A 24,104-nucleotide genomic window follows, 5' to 3' on the forward strand; every position below is an offset into this window, starting at 1 on the left:
CTTCAAGGCACACACCTCACTATACAGTATCCAGGTTTGTTTTACCCTATGATATCAGGATGATGTCTAGGATATCAGGATAACCACAGCCCAGCAGCCAGCAGAAGACTGGCACAGTAAAGTTCCTGCCATCCATTGGCAATTGTTTGGGTACCAGGAGACTTTGTTCTCTTCATAGGCTAAAAATGCTCTAATCACAGTGATGACATTGGGAAATGCTGGTAATCTCCAAATCTAACCCACTTCACAAGTAAGATAAAGGTGGAGCAAATGTATGCTACTTTGAGCTATTTTGTTATAAATTCTGTTAAGAAGTATACACCTACACTGCCTAGCCCAGGGGTAGGCAACCTTTTTGAGCCGGGGGCCGGGTTGCTGTCCCTCAGACAACTGGGGGGCCGAAGCCAAAAAATAAACAATTAAATAATTTTTTTAAAAAAATAAATATATAAATAAACCAGGACAAATGTAGGACAAAATTTTCAAATGGAAGACACTTTTTTTTAAAAAAATGGAGGACATGTGAAAAAAATTTTATATTTTAAAAAATGTTAGTATAAATGCATGTTTCTGAGGCTTCTATAGACAGTTGCCCCCCCAAAGGCCCCGGCGGCAATCGGCGGCAGGACTGGGCTGGGGCCAGTCCCAAGGCCTTGCCGGGCCGCATCCGGCCCGCGGGCCGCAGGTTGTCTACCCCTGGCCTAGCCTGTCAGTCACTCATAATATGAGGCTTGTCAGTGCCTTCTATCTAGCAACTCTAGCTAGTTCTGAGTAGTCTTGGTATGATTGTACTCGCTCTTTAGCAATTTTTTGCCATTTGGATATATGCAGGCAACAGTATTATACTGTAGACTTGAGCAGAAATAAGAATGTCAACTGATAGAGTGAACATTGAGTTCCATAAACTTAGAGGGAACCTCTTGTTCCAAATTGCATCATATCTCAAAAAGGCAGCACAAGGAAGTGCTTATATGGTCTGAATAAATTCCTCAAGGGGATCTTGTCTTATGTTAAGAAAGACATTTGTTTACTTATGTTATAAATGGCAGAAGGAGGAAAAATAGGAAGATCAGTATCTTTAGTGGGATGCTTCCCAGATGTTTTTGATTTGGCTTAATGAGTGTAAATATAGAAGCACAAAAAAATTAGTATTTTTATTTGCTCTGTGATTTTGAAGAATAAAAAATGTTCCAAAGTATCCTGGAAATGAATTCTGTACCCAGAGAGCCTGCATTGGTTATGTATTTTTCTTCATTTGATCTTCTAGTAATAACAAATACTGCATTGATATTTGGCTTTTCCTTATTATTGTCACACGACAATAATAACCAGGAAAAAGAGTCTTCCTAACAGCTGTTTTCACTGTTAAACGTCTGTTCACCCACCCTTATGTTTAATCTAAATATAGTATTCTGTAATTTAAGCACATTGTGTCCTGTCCTCATCTGTGGAAAGGGCATAATTGTTCTCTTTCTTTATGGCACTCCTGTTCAGTTGCAATCAATTCCCTTCTCTCTCCTCACCTGGACTACAGCTTGGAAGTAACAAGGTACAAGTAATGAGCTTGTTAATTGTCATCCAGGTGTCTTCGACGATTGGTCTTATGAATGGGAGACCTGCAAGATGATCTGAATTCAATAGCCCTGCTCAGGTCCTGCAAACTGAGCTGTGGCTTTTTTGATTGGCTCTATCCACCTGTAATGTGGGCATCCTCTTTTCCTACTCTCCCACTTTATTAAGCATCACTGTGTTTTCTAATGAGTCATATGTGGCTCAGTTTGGTCATTTTGGTTTCTAGTAGTTTTGTTTTCCATATTGGTTAGAATTTGAATGGATTCTATCTCTGTAGATCTATTGGTATGCCATCTGTTCCTGGTGATTTATTTTTCCCAAGTGCTTTGGAAAGGGCGTCTTCACTTTCTAAAATTGTGGATTCACCTACAAAAGGCTCTTTCTTGAATAACTCATCCTTCCATCATTTTTTCCCCTTGATCATACAGCGTGTTCCCCTACATACGAATGGCTGAATAGTTGCACTCTGATTTTATTTCTGTTATTCCTTACTCTTGTTTATTACCTGCTCTTAATTGAAAAATTTCATTTGTCATCCAGTGAGCTTTTCTTTCCTTTTGGCTGCAGATAGTGTCTTTTTTCATTCATTATAAGATCCTTAATTTTTGTCTAGAGTGCTTCTGGCTCTTGATCTTTTTGCTTAATAATGCAAATCTAATTTTTACATGATCTTTAAATTTTACATATATGTTCTTCAGGTTGTGTTTTTGGCACAGTGATTGATTTAGTGTATTTTTTTTTTTTTGCCTTTACTCTAAGTTCAAATCTTAGCAGGTCAAAGTCTGTGCTCCAATCTCCTGATTTTGTTTTTGGAGGGAGAATAGAGCTTCTCATCCATCTTCTATGCTGTGGATATAGTATATCTTGATTTCAGTAAGGAAGAATAGCTAATACTCCAGAGGACAGGATCAACATTCAAAATGACCTGAATAGACTTGAAAGCTGGGCCAAAGCTAACAAAATGAACTTCAGCAGGGAGAAATGTAAGGTACTGCACTTAGGGCAGAAAAATAAAATGCACAGATACAGGATGGTGGACACCTGGCTGAATGAGACTACATGTGAAAGGGATCTTTGAGTCCAAGTAGACCACAAGTTGAACATGAGTGAACAGTGCGATGCAGCAGCTAAAAAGGCCAATGCAATTTTAGGCTGCATCAATAAAAGTGTAGTGTCTAGATAAAGAGAAGTAATAGTGCCACTGTATTCTGCTTTGGTCAGGCCCCACCTGGAATATTGTGTCCAGTTCTGGGAACCACAATTCAAAAAGGACATTGAGAAACTGGAGCATGTCCAAAGGAGGGTGACTAAAATGGTGAACGGTCTGGAAACCATCTTCTATGAGGAACGACTTAGGGGGCTGGGGATGTTTAGTCTGGAGAAAAGAAGATTAGGTGATATGATAGCCCTGTTTAAATATTTGAAGGGATATCATATTGAGGAGGGAGCAAGGTTGTTTTCTGCTGCTCCAGAGAACTGGACCAGGAAAAATGGATCCAAGCTGCAGGAAAAGAGATTCCACCTCAACATTAGGAGGAACTTCCTGACAGTAAGGGCTGTTCAACAGTGGAACAAACTCCCTCGGAGTGTAGTGGTGTCTCCTTCTTTGGAGGTCTTTAAGCAGATGGCCATCTGTCGGGGATGCTTTGACTGGATTTCCTGCATGGCAGTGGGTTGGACTGGATAGCCCTTTTGGTCTCTTCCAACTCTACAATTCTTTGATTCTATGATTCTACTTCCTGTTGTGTAGTCTATTTAACTTCTATAGTGACCATCAGGTAATATCCACATATATAGTTATCTCTTTGGTTCCCTGAAGGATATGTTTGAGAGGATGAGTAATCACAAAATGCAACAAGTCCCTTGCTTTGTTTCTTAATCCCAGGCTAAATTCTCCAACATGTTGGTTTTCTATTTCTTACTTTTCCCTTCCAGTCCTCTGTATTTATCAACCTGTCCTGTTTTGCTGTATGGCCAATTCTTCTGTTAACTCCAGCAGAGAATCTCTCAGTTTTCCCCCCTTCTGCCTCTGTAGTTAGAACAAAATTTACAAAAGCAGTTCTTTAAATTTCAGGAGCTTTTTTTGTTTTGTTGTTTTGAATTACATTTTAGTGGAGAACTTGTGGACATTTCCCTCCTATAATGGTAAAACAAATATGTGCACAATATTAAGATACTATGTTTGTCTCTTTCTTGGTTGTGTCATATTTCACTTGAATTGAACTCTGTGCAGTGTGACTTTTGTTTTGTGAGATTATCAAATAACATTACAAAGCCATGTTTAGTAAATATAATGAGGCTTGATGTCTCTGATCTCTCATCATCATAGTTAATTTATGGATTGGCAGAAGATCTGTTTAGCAACACTTGGTTGCCATCACATAGAGCTGAATTTAATTATTTTTCACAGTTTTATCTCTCTCCCTGATCAGTGAAAGAACTTGTAAGGGCAGCATGTTCAGTTGCTTGGGAGAATAATAGTACCTTGGGCTGTTCAGTGATGAGTCTGCTTATTGAATAGGAATGGGAGCTGTCAGTTCTCATTAGCTTTGAATATAGAGGTGAGTGGTATGAAAGGATTATTATATGAGTGGATTATTTGGGTTTACAAAAGATACAGAATCAATGGAGTTGAACTAATTATCATTTGTCTCTGTTTCCCCAACATTACTTCAATATCTACTTCATTTACCACTCTATTCTGCTTTGGTCAGGCCTCACCTGGAATATTGTGTATAGCTCTAGGCACCACAATATAAAAGGGATATTGACAAGCTGGAGCGTGTCTAGAGGAGTGTGACCAAAATCGTGAAGGATCTGGAAACCATGCCCTATGAGGAGCACCTTAAAGAGCTGAGTATGTTTAGCCTGGAGAAGAAAAGGTTAACAGGTGATATGATAGCCCTGTTTAAATATTTGAAGGGATGTCATATTGAGGATGGAGCAAGCTTGTTTTCTGGTACTCCAGGGACTAGGACATGGAGCAATGGATTCAAACTACATTAGGAAGACCTTCCTGACGAGTTATTTGACAGTGGAATACTCTCACTCAGAGTGTGGTGTCGTCTCCTGCTTTGGAGGTTTTTAAACAGAGGCTGGATGGCCATCTGTCGGTGTGTGTGTGTGCTTTGATTGTGTTTTCCTGCATGGCAGGGTGTTGGACTGGATGCCCTTGTGGTCTCTTCCAACTCTTATGATTCTGTGAGTCTAATAGATTTTCAAAGTGATTAAACTAACAACAGTTGGAAATTTACCCATGTTGCCTAGGTTAATAGTCTTGGTTATGATTTGAATGGAACAAATTAATCTTCAGTTTTGCACCAAGTTCCCAGCAAAATGGACCGAAGCAAGCAGTTTTGGTAGAGGGGGCAAAGTTTGACAGATGGTCCTGAGCTTGCACAAAAATATTCAGGACATCAGTTTTAGTGTAAATATCAAGTTTGGTCAAAATCTGTTTATGCAGAATAGAACAAAACAACAACAACATAAATCCTAGGTCATCAGGAGATACCTAAAATGACTTGTTAGATCTGGAAGGTACTATAGTATTCATTTTGTTCTCATTAGATGACATACCAAATCTGACTGTAATCAAGCACAACATTTATACAGGATAACAAAAAACCAACACATTAACATTATGGTATGTATAGGTGTAAGAGTTCAGAGTAACTGATGCAAAGGGAAACAATTAAGGGTGTTGGTGGAGTATGTCCAATGCCCCTAGGTGGGATCACATAATATAAGTTATTGGAATCGACTTGCCTGCTCCATACCCAATGCCATGTGGCCAGGAAATTTGAAATGCTGTCCCATATGACTGGAAGAGCTTATGGGAACAACATATAGAAGAGGTTGCCAGATCCTAAGCCATGAACGAATTTAGCTGAATACTAACATGACTGGGGCCTAGAAACAAACTGGTGATCAGTACCACTCATTTGAAATAGCCATACTTAATGCCTAGTTATTTCAAAATTGGATTCTGGGATTATTTTCAAACTGTGTTTTAAAGAGTACTTCAATGTGTTTTAAAATGTTTTTATCTCTGTATTGTTTTAATTGGCTTTTATTTGTTTGTCACCTTGGGAACCTTTGTGGGTTGGTAGGCAATACAGAAATAATGCCAATAAATAAATAAAAATTGTTTTGATGAGAAGCCTAGCTCCTGCATTTTAGTGCACAGGGTAACAGTCCCATAAAATGAATTGGACTCTGGTGACTACCATTTTCAACACAATGTCTGGATCAAGATGTGGAGAAAGCCACATTTTTTCCTAGTGTATGCTAGTTCTGTTGAACCAGTGTAACACTGTTTTCAGCATCAGGAATCCCACTTCTCTCACCAGCTGCTTTCTTAATTTTAGTGGGATAATTTGCAGGAGAGAGCATTTTGTTCTTACTGTTGGAAGATTGGAATTAATTGAAATGATGCTGTTCCCTAAATTAATTATTATTTATTTTGTTTGTTTGTAAAGAGAGCATAACCGCATTACATTTCAGTAGTATTATAGTGAGAGTGACAAGTATTGAATGCTCTGCTGCAACAGGTAGAGTATTCTATTTACTTTTTAGTCATTATTTTAATTGGCATTTGCAACATTTTTAGAGGTGTTGACGCAGGATTTTTTAAAATTTTATTTTGTATGCCTTTCTATCTTTAGAACTGTGGTGCTGAAAAGGTGCTTGAATAGCATCTCACAACAAATGGGCAAAACTTAATCACACACACCAGCCTTCTCCTACCTGACACACTGTAGGTGTGATGGACTACAAATCCCATCACCACCAGCTAGCAAGCCAATCATGAGGGTTACACACTTCTGGAAAGTGCCAAGTCAGGAAGGCAGCTTAAGTTTTTTGAGCAGTTTTGAAGGAGCCAACAACAAAATTTGCCAACTGCAGGCAATGTTATTAACCAAAGCATTGAATGCCACTTTGCTTGCCAGTCCTATGGTTTTTAATGTTAATATTAGCAATTAATAACCATAGCAATTTAATGTGTTAATTCCACACCTACTATTAACATAAATGGATTAGGTTTTTCAACTCTAACGTTTCATGAAGTGTTTTAAGCCTTTTCTATCAGCACTCCAACCTCGGACTATTGTTCAATAGCTGGTAGTTGGAAAATTTTGATTAAGCTACAGCAATTCTTCCAGAGTTCAACCAGTAGATCCTGATGTACCCTCTGTCTGCCCCTGGTATATTATGAATAACAGCATACATTTAGAAGACATAGCAAAGATGAGGCATAACCACATATCCACCCACACCAGCCACTTTTTGCTGTTCAACTCCTGCCTGTCACTTTCAAGGGCATGGCTTGCTTTTCATTGTAAATCAACAAGTACATACTGTACTGCAATAAAATTTGGGACCTTTGAATGGGGAAGTTGTTTTTTGTTTTTGTTTTAGAAAAGCTAGGAAACTTGGCACTTCCTTCAGAAGAACAAAAACACCCTTTCAGTTACTTATGTATCCCAAGATTGTGTTCGTAGAAAAAAGGCTTTGAAAGGAAGCATAAGTAATAAAGTAATGAATAACTGCAGTGTATTTCTCATTTATCATTTCTGAACAGGTTAGGTGTGGAGAAAAACCATGTGGATGGTTAACACTTTGTATAGCACGTATTACATGGAGGAAAAAATAATGTGTGGAGTTAGTAGCACCTGAAGCTGACAAGGTATCCAGTGAGTTGCTTTTCTGTCCTTTATCCCTTCAGTGCTACACCTACACGGACCATTTGGGAAATTGGGTGTGTATGCATGATCCACCCTACATCTGCCTGTACTGATGCTGTATGTTACAAGAGGGGAAGATACATTTGTGGAGGTTAGTGTTGGAATTGGAAACATTAAATTTTGAACTTCAACTCTCTGGATCCCCTAGTTGCCATGGCCAAGCTGGATGGGGCTCGGGGTCATAGTAATTCAAAAAATAATTTCTTTGTAATGATAATTTTGTAACTGTGATTTTGTAATTCCAAGTTCTTAACCAATATCAGGGATAGTGTCATTCTGCAGTTCACCAATTCAGAATAATTCTCAACTCTTAAGGGACAATTTCTTTTTGTGGCTTCTGCATTGTAGCAAGAACTAGAGACAGTAACCAATCACTCATGGTAGAAAAGTCACACACCAAAACCAAGTGACTCCTTTTCTCCAGTCCTAATTCCATTTTATTTTTGTATGGGATGGACTTTTAATGACTGAGGGCAATATCTCTTCAACAAATGAATATTTCAAGAGCCATTAACATGGATTCTGGTTCTTTGGAAATAATGGAGCCCTCAGTAAAACTTTCTTTTTTTCTTTTTGGCTATTACCCAAAAGACAAGGTAACTAAGACATTGCCTCAGATTTGCTGGGACTTGTCAATGCTTGATACTTGATGCGATGCAGGTGTCATTCCAAAAAGTAGACCTTCAAAGAGTTCTTTCCCCAAGACTGACACATCCACTTTATTTGTCATGGTGATAATAAGGGATGTTTACGTGCTATGTTCACTCTTTATCTATAAGCAGAATCTACCTTTCGGACATAACTAACACATCAGTATAGATCAATCATCTTTATTCAAACGCTCAGACAGGTAATGTCTTCTTGAAGACTGGAATGGAGAGACAAGTGAAAAGAAACAGGAAGGGAGAGAACCCCTGCTTTCTGCCTGCTTTTCTTTTCTACTTGTCTCTTTCATTGGCAAGGTGCCATGTGGGGGCATTGTCAGATAGAGAATCCCACCCAAACTGCTTGTTATTATTTTTCTTCAACCAGTATGGCTGCATTTCCTTGCGATCCTCCAGGAAAATCATTTGGCATTCTGCTCTGTCAATGCCTTTTTTCATATATCATTGGATTCAAGTAACAGTACCAAACAAAATAGGCACGGATCAGTCTTTTATAGAAGCCATCACACTCCATTTTCATCACGGCAACAGGTATAGAACTAGGCTACCTCAGTAGACAACCAAGGGACAAGTAAGGACCTCAGAGCACCAAGTTAGACCTCTGGCCTTTCTCAATCAACATTCTCTTCCCAGAGCGATCAAGCCCAAAAGCGGAGGTTATAAGTACAGTATAATACCATTTTCCCTGCTGCTTACCCCAGCAACTGGCATTCAGAGGGATACTGCCTCTGATATTGGATAGAATACATAGCCAGCATTGAGTAGTGACCAATGATACACTTACCTCCATGGTTTCTTTTCCTTCTGTTTTCCTTTTAAATATATATTGATTCAACCGTCTTTAGCTGAGTCCTGGAAGTAACTTAATCCACTGCTTCCAATGGAGCTGTAGTTTCATGGTAAAAACAAATGTTTTTATTTACGCTCTTTCAGCCTGAAAGGGATTTCTTCTCTTTGAAGTGGATCCATTTTAGTAAACTATTTGTAACATTAAAAATAGCATTGAGTCATAAATGGAACCTAATCTTTAAAACACATACATGTACAAATACATATACACCATCAAAGCCATTTCATCCTTTCAGTGTCAACAGGCTTTGGAGCAAGTCCTTCCAGTTCTGAAATGACTTCCATTGTTTGACTTGGAGTGAAGGCATCCAAGTTTCTCTCTGATGTTCAGGCAAGTTACAATGGGATAGATTGTATTACAAGGCATCTGTGCATGTCACAGTGCTTAAGTCAAGCCAATTGAATGGCTTCCAAGGATTTACCACTTCCAATCTTTCTCCATCCATGACATATCCATTTAATTTTTTTTCCATCTACTTCAGGTCCTTGCATGAGTGGAAGTAAACCTCAAAGTTACTTTAATGCAACACCACACCCATTTCGTCTTCACCACCCCTTTCCAACAGTAGTGTCCTGGCTGGCTGATTACGATGGCTTCCAGACAAACCTCTTAAGGTGCAGCTGCACATTTTAGGCCTCAGACATATGTCATGAGTCAATTTGGATGAAAGGCTTGAATTTCAAAAAGGATTCATTTTCAGTGGGTTTTTTTTCCAGCCTCAGAATGGGCAGTGCTGGTGGTAGACATTTGATTCTTAGGTGGCCTAACCAATATAAAGCACAAACAATAGAATTAAAAACAAAACCCGATCTCCCCAGAATGTTTACATTTAGCCCTTCAATACTAAAAGCTATGTCATAACAGAATTGTCAAATGCATATCTAATTTGTGTAAGGTAGGAATGTAACCTACTAGGTAGACTCTAATGGGTAGATATATTCAGGAAACATGCGAGCAGCCAAGTAACATAAAACCTCCTGTTTTATAATAGTTGTTCATTAAGCAATGCTATTCCATTTGAAAGCACAAAGAACACTGCTATGCTCTTCTGTTGTTGTTACCTTTGGTCCAGATGCCTCCTAATGTAGCATAACACTGTGTGACATTGTATGCCACACTGTTTAGTTGTGTCTTTATCTTTAGTTCAGAGGGTATTTTTTAAATTATACTGGCAAATGTTTCAGCATTTGCATCCTACTGATATCCAGCTACAGCCAATTTCTCCTTCAGAAGTAAAGATAATCAGATGAATTCAAAATAGGACTTTCTACACACAGGTCACTTGTTTTTTCCAAGTCTCTCTCTCTCATTTTTTTTTCCTCAGCAAGGCCACTTGTTTTTCTTTTTCCTTCTGCTCCGGGCCTTTTATCCAGTTTTCAATCCTTAATTTCATAAGTTTGCACTGGGAAAAGAGTATACTTAAAACAGTTTATGTTTATGTTTAAAATCTATGCATACGGTAATGCTATAAGTGTTACTAGGGAGTCAGGAAATGTGTAAACCACTCTGTAGTACAGGGATTTAGGTCCAATTCAAACACGCCAGGAAGGAGCACATTTCAAGAAGAGTAGTTACATGCCTGTCTACTATTCTATATCACATATGGCATGATCATGTGGATGTGCCATAGCAGGTGGCTGCCCAGTGACCTGATAGCCAAGGCTGGGGCTCATTGCCCACTCATCAATGTAACATTAGCTCAGTTTATATTTCTGGAACACACTTTTATGGTTCTTTTCCAGTTAATGTTCACTAAGCATCTTTCTTCAGTGTCTCTGCTGTTTGTGGCATGTTGCTTCTTCTGTGGGGGAGAGAGTAGTGATGGATGTATTTCTCTGGCCCTGCTGTAGTGTAGAAGTGTGAACTAGACTGTTTCTTAATCCCTTTCTATTCTCTAATTTCCATTTTCATTATTTTAAAGATTTCTTGGCATGTCTATGCTTCCTGCCTTACTAGGAAATGAATCAGACTGAATGTTTTCCAGTTCAGTATGACCTCACAAATTAATTATTGGAAAATATTTCCCTCTTTCTATTTTTCTTAAGATCCATTCTTTAAAAATTTGTCTTTTAATTTCTTATTGTTTCAAAGTTCACTCCACCCTTGGTATATTTCATGCTATTGTAGGAATGTGTGGGTTCTGTCTAGAGAAAGTACAAATACTTCTAAGTATCACGTGTAGGAAGTGACATTTTTCCTCCTTTTGTTCTTTGAGTTCCCTGCAGATTAATGCTAAATGTTGGAGTCATTCTGCTTAAAGCCAGGAATTGACTTCTGATTTAACTTTAGATTTGGCCTGAGCCAACCAGAGTTCATATAGAGCTGATTTGCAAAGTGACTGTAGTTTTGCAGCAGCCTCTCTCTTTATTTTCAATACTGTCTGAAAATGTAACGTCCTTAGTGAAAATGTATAAGAATACACCACACTGTCAAAATATATTCAAAATTATTTTATAATTATTAATAATATAACTTTCCAAATAATTATTACACAGAATTGCAAATGTTCCTTCACAGAAGGTACCCCTTTGTTTTCACAAAAATAGCTTGTGCTATCCAAAACAAATGCACTCCTGTTCATTGATATAAAATGGACTGAGGCTTCTCGTAGGAGATGCATCCAAACCACTGTTCATCCAGATTTCCTGGATAATCTGTTCTCGCCGCTCTATCCTTTCAGCAAGTTCAGCTGGGTCCATTGAATAATAAGCAGAATATGGAGTCCTGCAGAACCCATCAGCAAAGTCTGAATCTGAAGAGTCATCTCTCTCATCCTCTTCTTCTTCCTCCTCTTCCTCCTCCTCATCTTTATTGTTTTCATCAACTTTGTCCTCTAGCACCAAACGCTTTTTTATCCTCCGCCGGTTTTCCAGATTATTAGAGCAAGACACATGTAGCACCAGAGCACAGAGCGTGAGCACCAGGCCAACACAAACACTAGACACAAACAAGAGAGCAGCTCTTTCAGGGTGATCTGAAATTAGAAACAAAATCCCAGACTAGATGCTTATAAAGAGAAGTGTAGATGTGGGGGCATTAACAATGAAATGTCATCATTTCTGAAAAGCCCTGCACTATTGTGCCAGTCTTCTAAAGTCTAAGGCTGCTGCCATGCTGCAGAAATAAAGCAGTTGGGCACTAGTTTAACTTTCATGGCTCAATGCTATAGAATCCTTGGATCTGTAGTTTAATGAGACACCAGCAGTCTTTCACTGGGAAGGCGAAATATCTCACTGAACTATAAATCCCAGAATTCCATTGCATTGAGCCATGGAGCTTTAGGTGGTGTCAAACTACATTATTTTTACAACGTGGCAGCAGCCAAAGCCTATATAGTCCAGCAGGTCCTGCTAACTTGCCTCTGACTGATAACTCTGTATAGTATAAGCAAAAAGGATAAAGTCTCAAGGCAACAAGAGGAGTCAAGAGGCATTATCCTAAGGCAACAGAAAGTGCTCCCAGGTCAAGTCTTCCTCTCCAAAATGCTTCTCTCCTGGTCTAACCAGTGTCAAACCTCTCCGAAGTGGTACTTACTCAAAGATTGTCTGCTCTAGGGGAAAAGGAGAAGGGAAACAGTGGAGCTGAAAATACTTAGCAAGGTACATATTATCTGCCTCAAATTGCCTATTTCTAGTAAAACCAATCCATTACAATTAATTCTTAACCTTTATATTGTGTGGGTTCAAATACCACACAGCAACTTCTGTGTACTTTTATTCTAAATGTTGCCTTTATAATTTAGCCTTTATAATTAAATGATATTCCCCAGAACTTCATCCTAAAGTGTATTTTTCCTTTTTCATGAAATAAAGCAAGCACATCTGTCCAAGCATTGAAAATAATGAATAGCTATTGTTCTGCCTTTAACTAGACATGGGATAAAGTAGTGAAAGAAAATTTCTGTTAAAATTGATTTTTAGTCCCTACATTCTGGCTAGTTCAAAAGGAACCAAAGTTAAGCAGGTTTGTACAAAACATTCTTCCAAATAATTCAAGATAATTGTGGGTTTCCATAGTAAAGTTCCAAATAAAACTCCTATTTTAATTAGCTGAAGACTTAAGTCTAAAACTATGACAAGAATTATAAATCCAAACTACAAGGAAACATTGAAACATCGCTGTTTAAACTGAGTATAAGAAAGCAGAAAAATAAAACCGTAAGAGCAGCAACAAAGTCAACCACTTTGCTAGGACCACCAACTAAAGGCTCTCCTAGACAGCAAGAATTTTCTTACACTTCTTATTAGGTACACATGCATGTAATAACCTCCCAGTGGTTCTGCTGCTCCAAGAAAAGTTATTTCAAGAGGTATCACCAAGAAGCAACTAAGACCGAATACAGATGGCGCTTTGTGCACTGGATTGGGGCTGCAGCAACCACATGCCACAGCCCCGATCCGGCCTTTCCCCGGTGCAAAAAGGAGCAGCAGAAAACAGAAATTTCTTCAGCATTTCTTTGACATGTGATCTAAACGCCATGCTGCCAAAACGCCAAAACACTGCCCATCATCTGGTTGGGTGTCCAATGTGATACCAGCTTGAGGCGGAGTCAGGGCATGCGGACACCAAACCCCCATGCCACCCTGAAGCTGGCTCTTTTTGCTGATCTGTACCGGCAGTAAGTCTGCTGTTGTTTTCCTCCATGAAACCAGTAGTGGCAAATGGCTCTCTGTTAGAAAAGTGGTAAATACATATTCTTCTTCATGGCCTCTGTGAACTCACACATATGGGTTATCAAAGAGGCACCGCACAGGGTCAGGATAACCCATTTATGTGAGTTCACAGATAACAACTCAAAGAACTAGTTACAGGTATGCAACCTGTCCTTAGTGTGAACTTCAGAATAACCACCCAAGGTGCTGAATGCAGGCTTAGCAACCTGAATTTTATTTTAAAGTTTAGGCTAAAACCCAAAACATATTTACCAACAGTGGTTCACCATCTCTCTGATGTGGGAGCCCCCAAACCACTTCCCTTTTCCCACACCATTTCTGATCTGACCTCCAAGAGTCTTAAATGCACAGGATCTTGAACCCTATGGAAGGCTTAGAGCTTAGAGAGAGGATTAATCTCTTTGGCACTTTCCATGGCCACTTCTTGCAGCTGCTCAGTGGTGGCAAGGGAAATCTGGAGATGGTCCTAAGAGTAACTTCAAAAGTGGTAAATTTCTGAGAGATTGACTCTGGAGAAACTTTGCAGACTGTACTAAATGCCATGGTCAATATTTGTTGTTATTGTGTGCTTGCAAGTCATTTCTGACTTATGATGACCCTAAGGCAAACTTATCATGGACTCTTCTTGGCAAGATTTGTTAAGAAGGTGATTTGCTCACAGTGTAAGTTTGTTCTGAATCCTAGAAATTATGTTTGGACCCTATTCAATCTCCCTCTTTTGTTGATACCTTCCATTCTTTTCATAACTGTACAGTGAGGGGGTTATTGAATTGCTACTGCATGCATACTCTATAGTACAGCTTTACAGACTGTAGCCAATATATGGACTTAATTTTCTGAAATACCTTTGAAAAATATAATTGCTATCTGTAAAAGTCTGACAAAGCCAGTGTGGTAAGGTGGTTTGAGAGTGCTGGACCAAGACTCCATGGTTTGACTCTCCACTCGGCCATGGAAACCCACTGAGTGTCCTTGGCAAGTCATACTCTCCCAGCCTCAGAGGAAGGAAATGGAAAACCTCTTTTGAACAAATCTTGCCAAGAAAAACCTGTGATAGGTTTGCCTTAGGGTCACCGTAAGTTGGAAATGACATGAAGGCTAACAGGTCAGAATACAAGACAACAAAATCCAATTGTTCTACCTCTAATGTAAGCAAAGGTGGCAAGACTGCTACTAACTATAATTCCATCTTTGTTTAGAAATCTTGATTCCCTTGGATCAAAATCAATATCTGTGAAAGGAAAATGAAAAATGAGTTAGGTACATTACATTTACAACTGAGGAAATCTGTAAAATATAAATTTTACAATTTGGAAGTGACCATTAGTAAATTAACTGAATGAGTTGTTAATATCTCACTTGGAAGGGATTTCTCCAACCTACTTCTGCTACTTGTGTTAACCAACTGAACAGGAAATGTTGAAAAATTAAATTTTACTCAGGTCTCACCTCACTTTAGTCTAGTTGATCAAACTATTATTTAAAGATAAATGCTGGTAGTGATCCATAAAAGTTACTATATTCACCTTCTTTTGACTTCCAAGAAGGATGTAGATTCGTAACCATTGGATCAACTGCTGCCAATATGAATTTGGGAACTGTAGATTGAAAAAAATGAAAATGTTATTCACTGATTGTTAAATCATTTTACATCAACTAAAACAGTCATTCTATAAGGCAAAATATCATATTAAGTGAGACAAAATAATTGAAAGATTTTGAAGTTCAAGAAGGAGACTGACAAGCTGGAGTGTGTCTGGAGAAAAGTGACCAAGATGAGAAGAGGTCTGGAAACCAAGCTCTATGCAGAATGGCTCAGGGAGCTGGTTATGTTTAGTGTGGAGAAATGAAGACTGAGAGGTTATATGTTAGGTGAAATATTTGTTTGCTAGTTTTCTGCTGCTCCAAAAACTAGTCCATGAACCAATAGATTTAAATTGCAAGAAAAGGCATGGCAGGGGGTTGAACTGTGACGCTTGTGATCCCTTCCAACACTAAGATTCTATGATTCTGTGATTCTAATCAATTAGACTTAATTTTGATCAACTAATTAAGTTATGTCCCATTGTTTTGAAATACTGTAGCCTACTGTAAGTTTGACTAAGTCTGAACCCAACTCACTGTTAACTAGTGCCAAACAACACTCCATCCCCACCTCCCAGACATTCCAGTATAGTTTGTCAGCTCTATTTTCTGCTTATGCCATTCCCCATATTAGGCAATGGAATAATGCTAAATACACCCAGAGGTGGAGATTAGCAATGGCTGTTTATTTTCCCTAGAGATTGGTGTCAATCCTGTAAAGTCTTCCTGCTGTAGGCTCACAAATCTGAACATGCAGCAGGAAGCTGCTCCTAGCACTCTTCTTGCCAAAAAGACAATTGGCACAAATAATATAACTGAGTTGTTTGGGAATGGGGGGGGGGGGGGCTGAAATGTGTGCCCATTATTCAAAAAGAGGTGTTTATGTGACCAAACCCAATCACACTGTGTATTGTGATCTGAAATAACACAACTTGTGTGTGCAGTCCTGCTTTAAAAAGGAGCAAATAGTGGAGGATGAGGATTGCCAATGTAAGACATGAGTTGCCACATAAATGCAGAAGAGCCCCAGGACACAAGCAAGGATTCGAAAACATTTTATTATACTAGGAGTGGGAACCATGAGGTCTGCAGATTGCATATGTTCCTTTGGGGGTTGAGTGCAGCCCCTGAAGAGCCACACTGTTCCCTCTAAAATTGCCAGCACTTCCCTGCAAATATTTTGGCTGGGAAAAATGACTTTCTTCAGTAAAAAAAGAGACTCCCATCCCCATCAGAATGTGTTTAAAGATGTTTAAAACTCTTTTTTTGTGAAGACCTCACCCCGAGACAGCATGAAACACTCCATAAAGAAGATCCAAAAGATGATGGAGGAATAACATTTACATTATTGCCACATTCTCTGAAGATGCCAACCACAGATGCTGGCGAAACATCAGGAAGAAACTTTTCTGGAACATGGACACATAGCCCGAAAAACCCACAAAAAACTATTATTGCCACATTTTGTTTCAAGGTTCACAAAAGTCCCAACTAAAGTAGATCCATTCAATCAATTGCTGAATTGTGAGTCAACACATAGATAAATGTAAGGCATTCAATGGTCTACTCTAGTCAGGGCTAAAAGAGAATTTATACCCTAGTTATTCAAGCTTCATTGTCTGAATGATGCAACTCCAGCACACCACAGCTTGTTATTGTTGATGATGTGTGCCTTCAAGTTGTTTCCAACTTATGGTGACCCTAAGGTAAACTTATTATGGGGTTTTCCTGACAAGATTTGTTCAGAAGAGGTTTGCCTTGCTTTCCCCTGAGGCCGAGAAAATGTGATCTGCCCAAGGTTGCCCAGTGGGTTTCATGGCCAAGCTGGGATTCAAACCCTAGTCTCAAGAGTTTGGTCACACTTACCTGGGAGTGTATGTTCCATTTCACTTAATGAGGATTACCTCTGAGTAGATATGTATAAAATATCACTGTTAAGGCATGTAAGAAAGAAGTCTCATTTCATTAAACGAACCCTTCTTTGTGTGCCGATGTGGAAAGTGCCTACTCTGTTGTGGCACCCCACTTATATAATGGCCTTCCCAGAAAAGCGCTACTAGCTTCAATATTTGCTTAATTTCAGAACATTTTTTTAAAGCCAAAGGTAGATTCTATTATATCCAGTTAATATATGTACATATGTACATAGTGTTTTTGTTTTATAGCTAGTTTAATATGGTTATAGACTACAAATTATTTTCATTGTTTCATATTGTACGCTGTTTACATTAATTTTTATTGTATCATGCTCTGTGAGTGGGATATAAATATGTAGACAGACAAATAAATGAACTTGCTTTCTGTCTAAATGGCTGGCTCAAACAGTGAAAACATAGTCCTCAGCCACTCTATGAAAATTCATTTTAAAAAAGCTCCTCATAGTGGTTGTCATTAATTGTTCATTGCTTGTGTGTGTGATTTATCATATAGATTAGGTCTGAAAATACAAACAAACCTTGATCTCCAGAGTCATAGAAGATACTGCCAAGCACAACGGGATCTTTTTTTCCGTTTTCTTTTTAAAGCTAACCTATGTCTAATTGTATTTCATCTTCTGTTGTAATCCATCATATTATGTAGTGTAGCACTTAGCAAGTGCTTGGTAAGACCCCCTTCAGTACTCAGCATGTGTGTGCAGACATGTGTACACATACAACTCCAGGTAGACTAGCAATTAGTCTTGGACACTAAATATTTTTCTTCCAGTCATCTCTGCCAATGCACTTCTGTGCAGTTAACTTGGATTTTTTTCACATTCTTTTTGAAAAGATGAAAACAACTGCAGATCATGTACACATGAATGTCTTCAGGTGTCTATCAGGCCAGCTTCATTTTTTTTTTCTTTGAATACAGACTGTCTACATAAAAAAGAAATCATTCTTTTTCACACTAAATTATTTTCCTATTTTTCTATGGTCCCAGATTAGATGCAGATTTCTCATGGGAAAAAAGCATAACATTCTCAACCAAAGGTACTCTAGTTATAAAAGAGAAATAAAAAGAGTTGTCTTGGACAGATAATAGCACAGAAAACTTTTTAGTCTTTTCTTCTTGCTGTGTGAAAGGTAGAAATGTAGCTTTGAATATATTAAGATCAGGCTGATGTTCAGTTGCATTTCAGTTAAATTTCCTGGACTGGAGAATCTCCCAGTTACCCCATGCCAGAAGGAGGGGCAAGATATGACCACCATATCATCTTAACTAAGAAGAGAAACAGCAAAATGCAGGCCTATGACTAACATCTTCAATTTTTTCTCCTGTTTGGTTCATAACACTTTGCCTGATGAAGACACCAGTGAAGCTGTGAAAGCTTGCAGCATGTATATTGTACAGTTTGGTTGGCTAATAAAGGTATCACTGTTTGGTGGATTTTTTACTGGATTTGCTAAATGGCCAACACAGCTACCCCCTGTGTTTCTGGATTTTAAGATACCACATTATAGCTGCAACAGGGGAATCCTAAAGAGTGAGCCAGTGGACTGGGACCTTCCTATTTCAAGTTTCAAGCTCCAACAAAGGTAAAACACTTTCCCCCCCTTAAATTTGGACTGGATTGGCATGTTTTACCTCAACACCACCTAAAGATTTCCTGTTACAAAAGCATGGAGGCTTCTTGAGAAATCTGGTGTCTTCTGTTCTAATTTTTGCAACTTAATCAACTTAAGATGCATTACATTGTAGTCTGAGGAGTGGCAGACACTGCACAAAGGAAAAGTGAATTTAAAGCCATGATCACAAACATTTATGAACAGACTTGCTTACAGTAATTATTGTGCTTATAACCCTGGAATTCCTTATTCAAAGCCTTTAAGCCTGTGCGAAAAATAATTAAACCAGCAAGTAACTTGAAAATGCTTCAGGCTGCTTCACAGCAACGTGGCAGAAAACATCTTTGAAATTAATCAAGCAAAAGAAGAAAAAAACTTGACCAACATTTTTTTGTAAGTGTGACTGCAAAATCAAAACACCATAGAATAATGTTCCTTTGGGGCTAGCTCTACTATTAAGTAACATGTAGTGGTGACAGATGTTGGCATCACTCAACACTTCTATTACCACTATTTGTCCTGATACTAGAAGCAATTTTATTATGCACAATGGCAAAGAAGAAAAAATTTAATCTGGATAAGATGGGTAAAGAAATATTTTGCTTTGAATGGAGATGTACAACAGACTCTTGTACAAAATACCAAGTTCGAAGCTTTGTTGTTCTCCTGGGTCCAGTGCTCTTTCAGACACATGACAGGTTAGCTGTTGGGAGGAATACTGTTACCAGCTTAAGTAGATTTGCTTGCTGTGACCACTATGCAGAGAGGGATTGTTGCCACAGGCCTGAAGGAGATGGGCCAAAAGCACCACCTTTGGGCCACACTGGGGTCATGGCATTTTGATGTCCCAAACCCCAAACCTGGCCAGAAGGCTACACCAAGCAAGAAGAACTGTGCCAAAAAGGAGCAGGTATAATCTGCTCCTTCTGGCAGCCCGATTCAGGACCTCAGCGGTGGCCTGGATCAAGACTGGGCTCATGTGGTTGCCATGGTCCTGGTGTGATTGGGGCTGTCTGTTTTGGGCCACAGCCATATGTTCTCTGGTTACACCTACACTAGACAATTGCAAAGGGTGCCTTTGAAAAAGATCTGAAAGCTTCAAGTGGTGTAGTACATGGTTGGCTGGTGGGTGGAAAATCAGACCATCTAATATGTATGTTGCATCAGCTGCATTGTCTGACAATTCATTTCTGGTGCTGAGAGAATGTGACTTGCCCAAGCTCATCCTCCAGAATTCCATGGCCAGTGAAGATCTGAGCCCTGGTTTCCAGAGCCAAAGTCCAACACAACCCCACTATACCATGCACTTTATATTCCATTATATAAGATGCAGGATCTGCAGATGCAGATGCAAGATCTGTATATCTCAGCCATTAACAAATAAAGGTTCAGCACCATGCGGGCAAAGCCAGCTTCACAGGATCATCACCACTTGACTGAGACCAAAGTTAATGATCATAGCCAAAACCATACAGAGTAAAGTTCTACCAGCATACTGACACAGAGGTCCAGGAGGGTGAAGGAAGGCCAGCAAGGAGGGGAGGGCAAAGACAGAGGGGTGGTGGCATAAAGCTTGGCACAACCTCACAGCCAATCAGTTGCCCTTTGGACTAGGAGTGGAACTGCGCTGAGGGTCAATCAGCAGCTGCTGCACAGCCTGGCAACTTCTGTGCAAGGAGATACTGGAAACCAATTTACATAACACCGGAGAAAGTAGTTATGCTAACTACTTCTAGTTGTTCCACTCTAAGTCACCAATAGGATTCTAGGCCATATGGGACAAATTCCCACAACTCTCCCCCTTACTAGTAATGCAATGGAATCATTGCTGATTTTATTTATATGAACTGATGTACGGAGGTATAGGGCCAGTATGGTGCAGTGGTTTGAGCACTGAATTAAGACACTGGGAGACTAGGGTCTGAATCGTGGTTTGGCGATGGAAATCTACTGGGTAACCTTGGGCAAGTCACATCCTCTCAGCCTCAGAGGATAGCCATGGCAAATCTCTCTTGAGAAACTTGCCATGAAAACCCTATGATAGGTTCATCTAAGGGTCGCTATAAGTTGGAAATTACTTGAAGGCACACAACAACAGTAAACAACTGAGGTAATGTAAATTTGTGGTTTTATTATTGCACCCAATTCAGGTGTTAAATATATGGGAATTATTTATTAGATGTAAGATGAAGTCCAGGTTCTGAGACAAACATCTCTTTGTATGTATATCCATTTAACAAATTTGCATTATAAAATCAAGACACAGTATATGATCTTTGACCATACGATGATTTCTCTTACCACATGCAAAGCTGACATTGAGATATTTCTTCACACCAGGGAGGCATGGTCTTCCAAAGTTCTGACTGTTTGCAATAATTTTACACCTCTGTTTCCCGTAACACTTCTTTGATAGTACTTCTAAAGCTAAATAGGAAAAACAATCTGAAAGGGGAGAAAAATGAAAAGGTGTTCATGTAGAGATATCTGAGACTGTTTCAAAGAAAGGTGTGCATATATAGATTAGTCTGTTGTGGCAATGAGGCAATGTGGCAATGAGGCTAGTGTCTCAGTAATCTGGGGAGGCACATGTGATTAACAGTCTGTTATGTAGCCCATGGGGGTGACAATCATATAGCCCTCCATATGTTGTTGGATTGCATTTTCCAGAATTCCTCACCACTGGTTATGTTGTTTAAAGCTACTGGAACTTGGAGTCTAACAACATCAAGAGGGCCACATATTTCCCAGAAACATCGAGGGTCACATCATGCTTCCCACTCTTGATAAAGTTCCATTTATTATCAGTATGTAGAGAGATCTTGTAGCACCTTTGAGACTAACTGAAAGAAAGAAATTGGCAGCATGAGCTTTCGTAGACTTCAGTCTACTTCCTCAGATACATTAGACAATAGATGTTATCAGACAAGAGAAATTGGAAGTATAATCCAATGGCAATCTGAATGCAATCATGGGGTTTAACGTTATTGCGTGATAGACTACCACACACAATTTTGGGCAATGGGAAGTCAGTCCGAATGCAATCATGGGGTTTCATGTTATTGCGTGAGAGTTGATCACACGCAATTTCGGGCAACAGCAAGCTATTTTTGGGCAATGGGAAGTCAGTTTCAATGCAATCCGAATTCATGTAAACTAGCGAATTCATGTGAATGTGTTCTGGCCCCACTTTCTTTTCATTCAAAATTAAGAGAAATTCCTCCTGTGTGATAAACTCCAATGCAACACAAAGACAATGGTTTCCTGACACACAAACAAGCTTCATTTATATACTGCTTCATACCACCTAAGCAGTGTCTAAGCAGTTTACAACTGTAAGTTAATTTGCCCCAACAGTCTGGGTACTCATTTTAGCGACCTTGGAAGGATGCAAGCCTGAGTCAAGCTTGAGCCCTTTTGCTGGTCTTGAACTCGCAACCTTGTGGTTTTGAGTGAGTGGCTGCAGTACAGACATTTAACCACTGCGCCACCAGGGCTCCTATATGCACTTCAACATTATCTGATCCCATTCTCATGAGGGTGCCCTACATTCATCTATTGCCTTCACCACAGGCTAGTCCCATTGCAAAACTGGATCTGCCACTTCATCTCCATGCACAAAGACCAGTTTCCTATGTCTTTGTACACTAACAACCTAGTTAAAATTTGACCTGTAACTTCATTTCCACACAGAAAGGATTTGTAATTTATATTGACATCCTCACATACTAATGATATGTATATGTCTGTATCTGGCTTCCACTCCACCAAATGCATCTGAAGAAGTATACTGAAGTCTAAGCTCATGCTGACAATTTCTTTCTTTCAGTTAGTCTCAAAGGTGGTACAAGATCTCTCTACGTACAAAAAACTTGCTGCCAGATCAGAATAAATAAGCTACAAGACAATTGGGTAAGATGTCTGGAGAAAATGGATTGAGAGTGAAACATGATACCTTAGAGATGTTTTAAGATAAAGACAAAACTTAAAACACAACCTTGAAGAACCAAAGTGTGTGATTGAAGCAGAAGCTACAATGAAAACTGGAGGAACAGATTCCAGAAATTGCCATGTGAGATCACCAAGGTGATCAGGAGGTAGCAGGAAAGATGCTGAGAACACTTCTCAGTTCTAAAAATTGGGAATGGGGAGATCATGTGCCTTCTATGGGGCACCTAAACCCTCCCAGAGCATAGCCAGAGCCTGTCTCAGCTAATGGAACATCAGTCTTTCTCTCTCTCGATCTCTGTGAGATCCCCAGCCCCAACTTTTATGATGCTGCATTATATTAATAAGTGGATTATCATGAAATGCAATGCTAAAATACATACAAAAATAACGTACATTACAATATATCACAGCCAATTAATTCAGGAGAAGAGATTCTAGATATTTTCCTTGAGTGAAAACAGTAGAGTTCAGAAGCAAGTACTAATCAGTTTCAGATTCTAAGGTGGTTATTCTAATATTTGCCTGTGATAAGCAGTGGGCTAATTTGCCTTATCTTTCATTCACAAGCCAAAGTTTTAATGAAATTTCCATGAAGTGTTCCAGTTTTCACTCAGCTGATGGGATAAATAATCCTTCAGCATAGTTTTAAACAATATGTTTTTCTGTAGTAATTGAACATGACTGGATCCCCCATCTTAAAAAAAAGCTTTATAAATATCAGTATAAGAATTTATTTATTTATTTATTTTAGGAAGCCAGGTTTTACAACAGCTTCTAAAAGAAACATTTGCCTTCACCCACAAACATCTTGTGCTCATCTTGTATCATCTTCAACAAAATCACTCAACACCCAAAACCTAGTGGGGGAAAAACATTGGAGGATCTGGTTTAATGTTTGTTGCCCAGTCTTCACCTTTTACTTTAACAACCTCTTGGGAAAGACATAAAATGTCTATTCCACAACAAAAGTATAGACTGTCAAATCTGGACAGGTGTCAATACATAACAGTTAATGCAGTTCTCACAATTAATGGGGCAAAGTGCAGGTAAAAGCTCAGAAAAACAACCTCAAGCTTGTTGAGACCCTTTCACACTTCACAATTATAGTGCTATGATTCCATTTTAACTGTCACTGTTACATCCTATAATTGTGTAGTGTGAAAGGGTTTTCAATGTCTGCAAGCAATACGTATCTTTTTCATGCATCTTGTAATATTGCAGATTTTTTTCTGTCCAGGATGGCTAAGATGTCTCCTGTATGGGTGTTCATCTCTGTTTGACTGAGGATAACTATAAGATGATCATCATCATCATGATCATTTCTTACCCGCCCCTCCCTATGGAACGAGGCATGGAAAAACAACAGATCGAAATACAACACATAACGTCAGTTAAAAACACATAACATCCTTTTAAAAGAACATATAAGACCAACACATATTCCGACCATCAGTTCATACATTAATATTCATAATTTAAAATTCATAACTTAAAAAACATCTGGATAGTCCTGGGTG

At 39.0% G+C, this 24,104-nt stretch overlaps 1 protein-coding gene across 2 annotated transcripts in view; it reads right to left on the minus strand.

The window, feature by feature from the left end:
• Positions 1 to 11,311: 11,311 nt before the first annotated feature.
• Positions 11,312 to 24,104, minus strand: part of EVA1C (eva-1 homolog C) — a 57,550-nt gene continuing 44,757 nt past the window's right edge. Inside the window, exons 5-8 of one of the 2 annotated variants that reach the window (XM_089512096.1) lie at positions 20,938 to 21,081; positions 15,031 to 15,102; positions 14,646 to 14,735; positions 11,312 to 11,805 (exon numbers count right to left, since the gene is read on the minus strand). In XM_089512096.1, coding sequence (XP_089368222.1) covers positions 11,384 to 11,805; positions 14,646 to 14,735; positions 15,031 to 15,102; positions 20,938 to 21,081 — 728 coding nt within the window. In that variant the 3' untranslated portion in view covers positions 11,312 to 11,383. The remainder of the gene's footprint in view (positions 11,806 to 14,645; positions 14,736 to 15,030; positions 15,103 to 20,937; positions 21,082 to 24,104) is intronic. The other variant, XM_089512097.1, reaches the window with a different exon arrangement.

The sequence above is a fragment of the Sceloporus occidentalis genome, unplaced genomic scaffold (assembly GCF_023333645.1).
Source record: "Sceloporus occidentalis isolate IW3139 unplaced genomic scaffold, rSceOcc1.0.p SCAF_2, whole genome shotgun sequence".
Taxonomy (NCBI): domain Eukaryota; kingdom Metazoa; phylum Chordata; class Lepidosauria; order Squamata; family Phrynosomatidae; genus Sceloporus; species Sceloporus occidentalis.